The 14,686-nt window shown below is 42.6% G+C and overlaps 1 protein-coding gene across 1 annotated transcript in view; it reads left to right on the top strand.

The window, feature by feature from the left end:
* Nucleotides 1-14,686, top strand: part of MYO16 (myosin XVI) — a 442,217-nt gene that overhangs the window by 101,613 nt on the left and 325,918 nt on the right. The window contains exons 7-8 of the mRNA XM_080798962.1: nt 11,555-11,630; nt 14,212-14,365. Coding sequence (XP_080655088.1) covers nt 11,555-11,630; nt 14,212-14,365 — 230 coding nt within the window. The remainder of the gene's footprint in view (nt 1-11,554; nt 11,631-14,211; nt 14,366-14,686) is intronic.

Below are 14,686 nucleotides of genomic sequence, written 5' to 3'. Positions count from 1 at the left end.
TCTGAGCACAGCTGTTGTTAAAATAATGGATACCATTTGCATTTCACGCAATTTAGAGAAAGCACATTGCTTAGGGGATGTCTTTCAAAATAATAAAAACATTATTTGCTTTGACAACATTTCCTTTATGAAAAGTATCATTTGTTAATAAATATTTCCAACAGGCTCTTTATTAAGTACCCCAAACTCTGTTTAGCAAATGAATGTTTGTGTAAGTAGATGGATGGATCAAGGGGAGGAGATGGCAGATAGCTGGAGTCCCTGGTCCTGGGGGTTAGGGGTCCCAGGTCCCCCCAGTAGATCATGGGAGTAGTGGGGAGTCAGTAATCCCCGTGCACCACGAACACATCAGTGCTGCATTTCTAGTACCATAGCCCACTGGAAGACACTGGGTGTCAGGTTTTGTCTTTAGTAAAAAGTACAGAAGCAAAGACAGAAGCAAGTTTGGCTCCCTTGAATACAAGCTGTTGGCCCATGCAGAAGAAATGGTAACCAGTGAATTATCAGAACATGCTCCTTGTAGTCAGGGATCCCTCTGGAAGGAGCTACATCTGCAAGTGAGTGAGAGTTTGGTAAACTGGGACAGAATGCTGCTTACTACAGTTAAATTAATTAAGGCTTTCATTTTACCCATTTTTTTCCATTTTTCTGATTGGACTTTTAGAGTTCAGATTGGGTTCATTTCAAAGAATACCAAATTGGTTCCCTTTAACCACTTCTGTAAGCTAATGGGAGAATAGGACTATTTTTAACAGGTCTTTTTAAAGACATGCCTTGGGGGGTGCCTAGATGGTTCAGTGGATTAAGTTTCTGCCTTTGGCTCAGGTCATGATCCTTGTTCCTGGGATCCAGCCCCACATCAGTCTCCTGCTCAGCAGGGATCTGCTTCTCCCTCTCCCTCCGCCCTCTCTCCTGCTTGTGCTCATTCTCTCTCTATCAAATACATAAATAAACTAGTTAAAAAAAAAAAAAAAAGACACGCCTTGGACTAAATACGTCACTACAGCTGTTATTAGACATTTAAATAACTTTTTTTTTCAGAAGCCAGTGTGTGGTTTTTGTTTGATTTGGTTGCAGGTCAAATGAAATATTTGGTAGGACTTGGTGTATTTTACTTGTTATTGTATTTTTTGGTTCTATGATTTCCATGTGGTTTGTATTGTACCTTCTATGTCTTTGATGGAATCTCCTCGTTTTTTCATTTGTTTCAAGAGGATTTATAGTTGCTTGTTGAAGCATTCTCATGAGATCTGCTTTACCTTCATCATCAGGTGATTCCAGCATGTTTCATCTTGTTGTCAGTTCTTCATCTTTTCTCTTTCAAGTTGTGATTTCCTGATCTTGGTATGACAAGTGATTTTTAATTATATTTTTGGACACTTCAGCTATTATGTTCAGAGATTCTCAGTTCTGTATAAATCTTCTAGTTTAGTCCTCCTGTTTACGTTTGATATGCAGACCTGGTCTTCTTCAGTGGGTTGTAGTGCCAGTAGCTGTTTAATTTTCAGACCCTTTGTGGGGTTGTTTTGGTCTACTTGGCCCATCTGGTGCTTCTGGGGTCCTCACTGCTTCTTCCAGTGTCCCCAAAGGGGTGGAAGAAGAGGTTTTCCCAAGCCAGACTACTCTGTGTCTTAAGGTAAGGTAGGGGGGTCTCTGCAGGGACAAAAGACTTTGGGGGCTAGGGGCCCATTGGGGTATGCTCCCTCTTACAGGGGCTCCCCTCCCAGCTACGCTTGCCTCTCATCAGGGAGGGGATCTCAGCTCAGTGGGAAAAGAGTGCTTGCCCTGGCGCTTTGTGTTAGTGGATCGTGGTGCTGGACTCACCTGATGTTGTCTGAGGGACACATCTGGAATGTGGGAGGGATGCCTCAAGCCAGGCCGTCTTCCGTCCTTAAGATGGGCTGGGAAACACCGGGTCTGGGCTAGACTTCAGAGTTCTTCTTGGATTTATTGTAATTAGCAGGGAAGGTAGGAAAGAACCAGTCTAGGTTGGAATGTTTCAAAACAACTGCTCTGTTTCAAAAGAATTACTGACTTCTGAAAGCCTCCTGAAGCTTAATAGAGAGGAATGAAAGGAAGTTAATTTATGATTATTTTCACATGAAACCCATCTGTGGCAGAAGAGAAACAAAGATGCTTTTATATGACTTTCTTGTAACATGTCTACTGGGATCTTTGTTGAACGTGTCTCGATGTAAGCGATTCTTCCTGACCCATATTTTGAAAGAACATCTAGACTTCTCTGTTCCACTGCCCGGAAGCTGTATGATTAAGGCAGTAAGAGTGAGTGGCTTTCAGCAATTACATCCCTCAGGCAAGCAGATGGAGCACCCAATCTTTTTCCCAGTAGTTGTCTGCCATGTCAGAGGCCAAGAGTTCCATATGAAAATAAGGAATTGGCCTTCCAGGGGTCCACAGGAAAACCTACCCTGCAGAGATGGGAAGTTCTATTCAAGAGACTACATTTTTAAAGCGCCTTCAGTTGAGCTTTATTATAAAATAAGTGTTAAAAAACAGGATCAGAGTCTGATAAAATTTGTATCAGGGAAAGAAACCTATTTTATAGAACCATGACATAAGACTAACGAATATATTAAACTAATGAAACAGGTCGGCTATAAAAAAAAATGGCGTTTGGTTTTAGTAATGAAAGTAGATATTTTTTAAAGATTTTATTTATTTTAGAGTGAGAGAAGAGCCTCCTTGTGCAAGTGGGGGGAGGGATAGAGGCAGAGGGAGAAGCAGACTCCACCCTGATCAGGGAGCCTGACTCGGGGCTTGATCCCAGGACCCTGAGATCATGACCTGAGTTGAAGGCAGACACTTAACCAACTGAGCCACCCAGGTGCCCCATGAAAGTAGATTTTTTAACAATTTTAATTTACAGTTATATTTAACAAAAAAAATAATGATTGATATATATACTGAGCACGATACCTGCTGCGATGTACGGACCATAAGCCCAGGATGATGGCCACCTCCTTCCTAAACCTTCCCGGAATTCCCCATCACACATGGATTATATGATATAGGAGTGGTGGGTGAATAAGGCAAGGAGAATCCAGGGATAACGGTACTCTCATACCGCTACCTGCCATCTTTGAACACTTTCTCAAACTTTGGGTTCTCTGAACCTATGTGTTCAGCCTAGAGAGAGTTCTGAACTTACATGGGAAATGGGACCCAAAGCTACATTGACTTTGCAAGATGCAGAGTAATTAAGATTGATTTTACAACTACTTCTCTGGTGCGCCAGTTACGTGTCTAACACTCATCACATATTAACGATAAGGGAATTAAACCCTTTCCAACTGCTCCATTGATTCTTTTTTTTTTAATTAAATTTTTTATTTATTTTCAGCGTAACAGTATTCATTGTTTTTTCACCACACCCAGTGCTCCATGCAATCTGTGCCCTCCCTAATACCCACCACCTGGTTCCCCCAACCTCCCACCCCCTGCCCCTTCAAAACCCTCAGGTGGTTTTTCAGAGTCCATAGTCTGATTCTTTCAAAACCTGCTGGAAAATATTTGGCCCCAACTTTTAAAAACCGATGTCTCTGTTTTTTTGTTCTTCCTTGTGTTTCCCAGACCCTTCCCTACACAGACACCTGCATCTCATTCTGCCCAGCCGAGTGACAAAGCCGGGTTTGTTCTGAGGAGCACGCCTGCTCACGGCTCTGAACTGGGGCTGAGCGGACCCAACAAGCCTCCCTAATCCTCCTTCCAGGGAGGAGTCTGGCCCCAGGGTCTTCAATCAATCCACCTCTGTTAAAAGGGGGATTTTTACATAGTTTGGGGGTTCTGGGGAGTGATGATGGCAAATGCGGGAGACACGTGCTGAGCACCACTTGGCGTGTGTCCCGGTCATTGATCCAGTTGTGAGGTTTGTACAGACGATATCCAATGCGGGGTTTCTGGAAATGGCCATGTGTAGTGTTCAAGTGAGGCAGCTGTAAAAACCAATGTCACTTTATCCTCTGCTCTCAAAAATGACTAGCCATTCAGTTCAGTATTTTCCAATTCCTTGTACATTTATGTACCAAGGAGAGATGAAGATCTCACGTGTCTTCTCCAGTCTGCTCCATCAGCCCTGTTCAGTGGGGTTACTCGAATGTAAGCTCCCAGCCACGAGGACAGTTTGCTCGCCCTCTGTGCTTGTGCCCAGCAGAGTAACCAAAGGGACTGAGGGGGCAGATCCATCCACCAAGAACTCGAAGCAAAGCCCTAACATACAGAAGCAGAAGGGGGCTTTTCTGATGGAATGTATGACACCAAAACCAAACTACGGTTCTTCAGTTCAGACTAAGGAGACAACTCACAGATTTATGTCAATCGAGTTTGAATCGATTGTATCTCGATTATTTTGTCAGGAAAATACCATACGATATATAGAATCATATTTTAAAGTTATTCACCTGTAAAAATGCTATTTAGTATTCATTTTGGAAATAATAATTTAGAAATAGCTTTTATCTGAACTTCAAGTTACATGCATGGGAGATTTATAACTCTCTGAAGAAATGTACTGTAAATAAGTATATCTCAGTTTAGAAAAAAAAGTTTTAGAAATGCTAACATTGTAAAAGACTAATGGCATTTTTGGAGACATTCATAGCCATTTCACTTTCTTATAAATATCTCCCAAATATAAATACCTTTACGGGGAAGGTAGTTCATAATTTTTAGTGGTTTTTAGTGGTTTATTGGCACTTATACTGGGATGGCATCTATATTTTAACATTCCCTTTTATAAATATGTTAACTTTCCAGCGAGGAAAAGGAGATGCTTGTTCTTGTGTAAAACTGGGGACTGAATAATTTATGTGACTGATGTCTTTTGGTTTCATAGTACTTTCATGAGTCGCACATAAAATTTGATTCTAGCCTCCTACATATTTTTAGCGTTTCTGATAGGATTGGTCACGCTACAACAGAAGATAGGAAAGTAACTACAGATGCTGAAGCCTAAACACCCTTCCCTTCAAAAGCATTTTCTGTCACACAGCCTGCATATATTGATGTTCAAAGGAGTCATTTGCATTCATTCTCAAAGACATTTTTGCCCAAGTTCAAAAGAATTGAGAAGTCTTAAGAGGTTTTGTTCGTTCGTTTGTTTTGTTTTTTTATTTCTTCTTCTCTTTGGGAGAACATGAAGACACTCTCTGGTTCTCCAGCCACCCCTCTGAGCGCACACTGTGGACGGGCTCAGCACTCTGGGGGGTTCCCTCTCTTCTCAGTGTTTACTTGTCTTTAGGGAATCCCCACCCTGCCGCCTCCAGTCCCCTCCATGCTCATGGCTCCCAAAGCTGCCTGTTTGCCTCTCACGTTGCAGACCCCTGAGGACCACTGCCCAGTGGGTGATCTCTACCCGCCTGCCCTCCGGCTGCTCTCATGGACAAAGGGAATGGTCAGCTCGTTTCCTAGCCCCCCAGGGTGCTGCCCTTTCCATGTGTCATTTACTCACCACAACACTGGGCATCACCCTTCCTCCTAGCTCTCCCCCATCTTCCAGTACGTAACAACGCCCCGAGTCTACGAGCTTCCAAGTAGGAATTGCCTGGGGCTCTTTGAGGTAAAACCATGGCCCTATCCGGTCCAGCAGCCTCCCTCCCTGGGGAGCCACCCACCCGCCGGCCCTGTCCCCACTCCTGCACACCTAAGCTTTGTCAGCCCAGGTGTCATCACAGTGTCTCCATACAACATCCTTCGCACTGCTGGGACAGGAAACACGCAATCCGTGACACAGTGTGCCAGCGCCCTGTAGCGGGGCTTCTGCTCCCTTCTCCAGCTGCCTTCCCCGACCACCCCCATCAGACTGGCACCTGTAGCTGAACTCAACCACTTCCATTTTCTGGACGATGCCACCACGTGCCTCCTATTGTGTTCTTTATTCTTCCTGAAATTGTTCAGTGGTTCAGTATTAACGTGGAGGACCACACAGAGATGCCACTTAAGTGGCCCCTCTCCCAGTTGCTCGAATTCCAGGGAGGACGCTCCCCCGTGCATCCGACGTGGTCCCCGTGTCTTCGTACCTTGTCACTTATCACCTCCGGCTGCACCTGCCTCTGTCTGCCTGCACTGCCCTCTGGTCTGTAAGGACCCAGTGCGTGGACAATGCCCTTTCTTATCAACGTGGGGTCCCACCCTGGACACACAGTTCTGTTCTCGAACAAGGGAGCCTGCGTCTGCCCTAGAGCTGCAGGTGCCTGTCGGTCCAGCCAACTGAGGCTGCTCCTGTGCAGTGGACTGTGAGCCCACAAGCTCACAAGTGCAGGCTGCCCAGTGGGAGGGACAGTCCCCAGGTGCACAGGTCTGTCCCTGGCGCCCCAGAAAAAAGGCATGTGGGCCGAGGGACTCCAGCCAAGGGTGAGCAGCACAGGCAACCCCTGCTGGGTAGCGTGAGAGGTCATCAAGGAGGCTGACCAGGAGGGGAGGCCGGAGGAGGAGGCTGCCACCTGGCCGAGAGGAGGGACGGGCTCTAGAAGGACCAGCAGGTACTGGCAGGATTGGAGAGCCTGTGTTCTCAGCGAGGGAGGTGGAGCTCTTGGGTCTAATGTGAAATCACAGTTGGGTCACAAATAGGGATAATAGTAACTTATTAGGTGGTTTTGTATTTTACATCTGAGATCCTTCAGGGGCAGGAAGCACACGTGGTGAGTTCTGGGACCTTTAACACTTCAGTTTCTTGTTACTAGATGAAGGGAACGGTCTCCTCTAGCATCTGAGCTAGAAACCAGCTTCGTCCAGATGCTCATCGTCATGGTTCAACTCTTTAAAGAGGTCATTTAAATGACCATCAAGGAAATAATTTTGGTAAATTCATCCACACTGAAGGACAACTTTCCAAAGAATGAATAAGTCCATGTCCAGTGAAACTTGTGTGGATTTAAATTTCAGCTTAAGTGCATTTTCATTCAGCCTGCAGGGTCTCCGTTTCCACACTCACCACCCCCAGCACATGCGCGCGCGCGCGCACACACACACACACACACACACACACAGTCGCCTTATCCTCTGGAGTCTTTGGTGAGTGTAGCCGTCTTGTACTGGTGGTGACGAATTCTTACTGGGTCACACACCCGACCTATTCACAATTGAAGCAATTTACCTAAAGGTCTTTTGAGAGGGTAAAGCAAATGTTCCTGAGGAGAGTAATTGAAATTAGCACGAGCCTGTTTAATTTAGTTCTGTGACGGGCCTCCCCGATTTCTGATCGGAAGCACATGGGGAAAACTGCCTCTAAAAAAAGAAAGGAATTCCCCAAATGAAAGAGGCTTCCTCCTTCCACACATGAATGCCTCTTTTTATGGGCCTGAAATAAAATGGAGCGGCTTTTATTGCTAAAGATTTTCCTGGAGGAAACATTTTGCTTTTGTTACTGAAACGCTTTCGGGGGTTCCAGGCAAGGCTGCGGAGAGAAGTGGTTTTCTGAGAGACGGCACATTTCTCTTTGGAGGCCTGGACACACTGAATTGCATTTACAATCGCCAAGTGATTGTTAGGTGTGTGTCTGACGTTTTTGCAGAGATATAAAAGCATTTAGATTTATTATTGTTCTTTCAAATTTGGGAAAGTCAAAGGCAATCTTAGCTCACTTTTGGCTTTTTTTTTTTTCTTTTCTTCTCCTTCCTTCTTTTATCCTCCTCCCCCCACCTGCCCATCCTTCTTCTCCTTCTTCCCTTTCATGTGGTGTAAATGCAAACACATCACTCTCATCTTTAATATAAAACAAAGCTCTTTCCTGTACCTATTTCAGTGTCCTGGGAAACTGCTCTCTATATTTTATCTTTCATATTTCAAGAGAATGTCTCCCTTTAATAAACTCTATATTTGGAAATAAAAACAAACTTCTATGTATATGCACTGTAATGTAATTTAAATGTTATTGATATAATCCATGTCCTGCAAAATCAAACACTGATTTTTGAACAGGCTTTGGGAAAGCTAACAAGGAGCAGACTGTTTGAAATCTAATTAATTTTTTAATGAGAATACCAACCAGAACAATCATCGGTGGGTAGGGAGATGTCTCGTGTGCCTGGATGCGAAGCTCTGTGTGTGGGGAGGGCCACAGCGCATGTTGCAAAAGCAAAACCCAAGATTGGAAAAGCCAGTCTCATTCTTATCAACATAATAAAACAAGAAATAGAAACAAAGGGCAAAGTTGGGAAAGGAGAAAGAAGGATAAGAATGCCAGAGGAGGGACGCCTGGGTGGCTCAGTTGGTTGGGCGGCTGCCTTCGGCTCAGGTCATGATCCCAGCGTCCTGGGATCGAGTCCCACATCGGGCTCCTTGCTCAGCGGGGAGCCTGCTTCTCCCTCTGCCTCTGCCTGCCTCTCTGTCTGCCTGTGCTCACTCTCTCTGACAAATAAATAAATAAAATCTTTGAAAAAAAAAAAAAAAAAGAATGCCAGAGGAATCCACAAAAAATGGGAAGACTAGACCCATTAAGTGCATTTATCAAGTTGTTTACAGTAGCATTAAAAGTGTAAAGTATATAACAATATGCTTAACAGAATATTTTAACAGAAGATTTCTACAGTGAAAACTATGGAACTCTGTGGTGAGGAATTAAAGAAGACCCCCAAAAAATGGAGGAGGAAGTCATAATCATGTGCTTTGACAGTGAATATTTTTAAGATATCTGTGGAAAGCTGAAAAGTGGCCCCCTGAGAAGTCCACACCTTGAACCTCAAAGCCTGTCAATGCGTTTGTTCCCTGAAAAGACAAAAGAAATTTGCAATTGTGATTGATTATGGATTTTGAGATGGGAAGATTTTCCTGGATTACCCAGATGGGCCCAATCTCATCACATAGGTCCTTAAAAGCAGAGAACCATTCTTGGCTCAGGGTCCCTGGGTGGTGTGGCTATGCAAAAATGGGGGGTGTTGTTACTCCAAATTGGGGCGTGGTCATGTAAATGGAGGCCATTGCATGCAAATAGAGGCCATTGCATGCAAATAGGGAGTGTGTTTATGAAAAAAGGGCAGACACCTGCAACATTGTTGGCTTGAAATTGAGGGAAGGAGCTACAAGCCAAGGAACATGAGTTGCCTCTAGAAGCTGGAAAAGGCAAGAAACAGAATTTTCTTGAGAGCCAGAGGGAACATCGTGCTGCTAACACCCCAATTTTAACCCAGTGAGACCTGTGTCAGACTGCTGACCTACAGAATTGTAAGATAATTTTTCTTATTTAAACCACTAAATTTGTAATATTTTTTAAAGCCATATAAAATTAATATGGTATTCACTTAAAGCAATTTCGATAAAAATCCTAAACCTTTTCTTTTAGAAATTGAAAAGTTCGTTCTAAAATTTATATGGAGCTACAAAGTATCTAAATAGACAAAATTACCTTAAAAGTAAGAAAATTACAGACTTTTTTCAAGACTTACTGTAAGTCTTTCACTTATAAGATTTCAATACTGGCTACAAGCTACACTAATCAAAGTGGTCAGGAAGTGCAGTAAGGATAGACAGATCAATGAAACAGGCAGGGACATATATAGTCAATTAATTTTCAACAAAGGTACCAAAGCAATTTAGTGAGAGGAAAAAAAGTATTTTCAAGAAATAGTGCAGAAAAACGAATGGGTGCTCGACCAAAATAAATTTTAGATTTTCTTTGTCATTTGCAAAAACTCACTTGAGATGGACCATACGTATAAAAGTTAAAATTATACAGCCTTTAGGAGAAAATATAGTATCATGTTGTCATGGCCTCTGAGTGGACAGTTATTTTGAAAATAAAGAGTATTGAGCACTTGAGAAAACAATCCAGATGTTATACTTTTCACAAAAGCAGAACAAAGTTAAAATATTCTTCCATTCTTAAAAAAAAAACATTTTCAAGAATATGAATGGGCACGCCACAGAATGGGAAGAAATATTTGCGATACACGTATCTGACAAATGTATCTAGAACATATGAAGAACACAGGTCACTAATGCAAAGATAAACACTCCAGTAATAAACGGGCGAAGAAGTCTTGAACAGACAGTTCCCCAGAGAAAGCCGAGGAGGGCCACTCAACACGTAGAAAGGTGTTCAGTATCCTTTGTCATATAGAAGTAAGCTAAACCAGACTGAAATATTACTTCATTCCTGGTATGAGAGCTAAATTTCTAAAAATGACCATATTAAGTGTTGGAGAGAATGTGAATCTAGCGATAGGAAAACGCACAAGAGCAAAGTTATTAAGTAGAGTGTAGAGCAGCAGGACGTCTTGTTGGGGATGGGGCGGACGTTTGAGCTCTTTGGAAAACAGCTAGAGCTATCTAAGCCACGTTGATGGTGTCCAGACCTTTATCCCAGCAATTTCAGTCCACGTGCTTGTGTCCTGAAGAGACCTTGGCACGCGTGCCCCAAGATAAATGAGAACAGTTGTAGCAACGTTATTTGTAAAAATAAATGACTGCCAATGTCTTGAAAGTCCAGGGAGGAAGGCACGTAAATTATGATATATTTGTACGGTGCAGTTATACTGTAGCTGACAAAATGAATGAATCTTGTTTCAGTCCATCACCTTTGATGACTCTCAGAATGCAGGGTTAAGTCATGAAAGCAAGGCATCGATGAGTATACACGTGAGGGTTTCATTTCTCTAAGTGTCACACACAGACTGAGCTGTATCTTGTTTGGGAGGTACTTCTGTACATAAGGGCGAAACATATAAAGAAATCATAGTGATAGCCCAAAATTCATGACAGTGGCCAACTCTGAGAAATACGGAGAGGGATAATTTTGGGAAGAAACACAGAGAGATACCATGAATGACCTATTTTAAAAAGTTGGGGGTGCCTGGGTAGCTCAGTTGGTTGAGTGTCTGACCCTTGATTTCTGCTCAGGTCATGATCTCAAGGTGGTGAGATTGAGCCCCACGTTGGGCTCTGCCCTAAGTGGGGAGTCTGCTTGGGATTCCATCTCTCCCCTTCCTTCTGCTCTTCCCCTCTGGGCTCTCCCTTTCTAAAATAAATAAATCTTTAAAAAAAAAAAGTTGGATACCCTGGAAATCATTTCATACTTCTCTTTCAGGGCTCAGGCACACATATATACTCATTGAATTTATATTTTATAATAAGATTTAAAGAATATATTAACCTCTCTTCAGGTTGCTTTCTTCCTTTCTTACAGGGCAAGATTTAAGTTTTCCTAACCCCGCCCCCCCCATGACTTTAGTTCATATTGTCTGTGGGACTCCAGTGATGGGATGGGACCAGTGAGATGTTAATGAGTCATTCAATTAAAACAAAACACATATAAGGTGTAATTCCTCCCACCAGATGCCCTAAAATAAACGCAGGAGGGTGTAAAGTGAGCATTTTCAAATCCCCAGCAATTTATCCCTCCTTTGATAAATAATTTTTGGTTTGAATATCTTTCACTTTTTTAAAAGGGGCTGGGAAAACTGGAAGTGGAGAGAGTGAGAAACATTCGGGGTGGGATGTGCTCATGCCTTCCCCCTCCAGCAGGCTGGAAGAAGCCCCCTGGAGACCGTGCTTCTGTACCTGTCCCCGGGGAATCTTATTTCAGTGAACTTTACTGTTTCAGACAAACCTGGTGAAGCTTCTTCTGATGCATCAGGCAAACCCAAACCTTCTGAACTGTAACGAAGAGAAGCCCTCAGGTAGGTTATGAGCATCCTGGGACCACCGAGCGGTTACTGACTCCTTCCTGCCCTACCAGAACTTGTTCGACCATCACAAGCATGGCTGCCAAGTGAGGCGCCTCCCCTGGCGGCTCTGTGCACATGCTCCATCCAGGCCCTGTTCCCGAAGCCCCTTGCCCAGCTCCTTCGCGAGAGGGCCTTACAGGGTGGCTCCCATCATCAGGACCCTTGTACTGCCCTGCAGTACGCTTCTGGGGCTTTCCACTTCCCACGCACTGATTCCTTCAATGGCAATTACTGTTGAATATATTTTTGCTGTTATTTAACTGGTTTCTTATCATTTCAAATACATACCTATTCATCAGGGTAATTTTAAATAACATTTTTTTTCTGCGCAGATAGGTATAATGCAAGGAATTGAGACTGACATCCTCCAGCTAATTTAAAACTCTCACAATCTTAATTTAATGTTACTATTTTTGATAAGTATCTTTTGAACATTTCTAGAGCTCTTTTTACCACTGTTCTTTCATAATGTGCATCTACTAATTTAAAAACAGGGATGCTGCATTCATTTTCTAGCTTTTACAATTTGACAACAAATGTACTCATAAGTTTTTTGTTTATTCAAAATAAGAATTCTAAGTAACAGAGAAAAGTGTAGCACAGGCCATACATTACTATAAAAATCTTGAAGGTAATAAGTGAGCACTTTATGACTGAGATTCCTCATTGGGTATATTTGTTAGGAGTATGATGACATGATAAAGCTCCAGCTTAAGACAGGGTGAGAGATTTGCTCTACTTCTTGTTTTTTTGAAGTTAAATAGTGTTTAATGTTTATTCATCTTACCTGCTAAAATTAACTGAAGATTTAACAAGTGAAACTCTAAGATAGTATGATAATTTCAAACTTTGGATGCAGGCTAATGTTAATGAGAGTGCAGTAATCTTGGTATTAATGACAAAGGCATGTCTCATGATAAATATTAAAAGAACAAATAGAAATTTGTGAATTTTTCTATTTGTTTAATGTATTTATTGTGAAACGTGTCATATTTAACATTTGTCACATTTGTCAAAGTCACATCCCTGGCTTCTTTCCCAGAGAAGAGAATATAAAATTGACCCTTGACCACATGGACTCCAGTGTGTCACACTGCCCCATTTTAGGTCTAGTGTGGTAGACCTAAATGTGCCAAAATGGACACCCAAGGCAACCCACAGTCCTAGAGGCCAGGGCATGACTAAATGGTCTAACCTCAGCCCTGACCACCTCACGATAGGATGGTGTCTTAGACAGTTTGCCTGTGTTGTCCATGCCTAGTCTACCATCAATGTAATCCATTTTCCATGCCTTGTTGGTCAAGAGAGACACAATGATGGGCTGGTAGAAGACTCTCAATCATCATTTGTTGATTGAAGGAAAATACTTCTTTCACACACAAGGGACAAAGAGCTATAATGCAGCGGGGGTTCCGAGTAAACACAGGAGGGACCAACATCTAGTCCAGCAGCACGGATGATGAACCAGATAAAATAATAATAGCACAGAGGACAGGAAAGTAGACACCCAGATTATGACCAAGCAGAAGAAAATTGTCGTGGTATTATATTCGAATCTTGCCACTTTGTGTTTCTTGAATTTGGAGTGGATACTGAAAAAATTATCTGGGGAACAAAAGCAGTTTGGGGTGTAGTCATTAGGTAGGACAGACATAATCACCCAAGGTGAGGAAGCCGGGCTCCCTCCTCTTTGTTACTGGATATGATATAACCTAGAGCAGATGGTGGTAAAATCTTGGCATAAACATCTTCTCTTGGTGGCTGAATTAACTCATCCAGCCCATCAAGCCACATAACTCAAATCTGTAGACACAAGTGGTCATCCGCTTCAGTCACAAGGATTGAAAAGGAACAGTTGTGTCCATTAAGTTCCCAGTTGTTACTAAGGTGAATTTTTCTTCAAGAGTTTTTGACTTGCAGTTTCAGTTGTTAGTAAGTGTTAATTTGAGTAATGCACGTCTGTGTTGCTGCCCAGGTATAGTCAGATGTCACTGTTAACATGTGATATGTCATACATAAGGAAGTACAACTATATTTCAGATTGAAACAACAGATCACAGAGTCTAGACTCACTGTTTTCGACATTCAACTATTTATTGGTACATCTACAAATGGATGCTTGTAGAATGCCTACTACAAGTTTTACAGTAAGCCAGTCCTGGGGAATGTGTAACCATTTTCATCATTTTGATTCTTATTCATCAAGATGAAGGAGAGTTGCCCTGAGAATGAAATGACATCACGTTCTTTCAAGCTTAGCTTCTCTGCGATTTTACAGTTTACACATCACCCCTCGGTGAACATTATTTCTTTATTTTTGCATTTCACGTAGAGTTAAATATGCCAGTGGTATAAAACAAGACTGCCTTTTCAAATGGGGGTACTGCAGTTTCATTCCTACCATAAACTCGTCATGTTTTTCATTCTGCTCTGATCGATTTCCACGTTTTGAGCATGCCCGAATTACGGAAAGGGAACCGTTCTCTGTGACCCCAGCACTCAGTCTCCCTGATGGTCCTCTTGCTTCTCGTAGATATCGCCGCATCCGAGTTTATTGAGGAAATGCTGTTGAAAGCCGAAGTTGCCTGGGAAGAAAGAGTAAAAGAGCGCTTATCTGTTCCTGCCTTGGCCTCCGAGGAGCCCTATGAAGAGATCCTCCGCGACCTCCCCGCTCTCTCGAGCAAGCTGTAAGTACCTTCCCTGGAGAGTGCCGACTTCGGAGCCCTTTTTCGCGGAGATTATTTTTTCTGCCATCCCTGCCAACCATTTTATAGTCAGTGTGAAGACAGAGTTCACAACTGAGTTGAAGCTGAATGTTACTGTCTCTACTAACAAACACTTGTTGACAATCATGAGTTTAGCTTCATTTTCTGAAAAATCCTCTGATTCTTTTAAACATTACTATTTTAGTTTTAGATCAAGTGTGTCACCATGAGACCAAAGATGATACTTTAAACGTATTCTATGTTTTTAAGTCACCGGATTTGGAAGATTTCCCGTGACCCTAT

Source organism: Martes martes, assembly GCF_963455335.1.
Source record: "Martes martes genome assembly, chromosome: 3".
NCBI lineage: Eukaryota > Metazoa > Chordata > Mammalia > Carnivora > Mustelidae > Martes > Martes martes.
The sequence above is the reverse complement of the archived record's forward strand: the minus strand, read 5'-3'. Positions and strand labels throughout refer to the sequence as shown.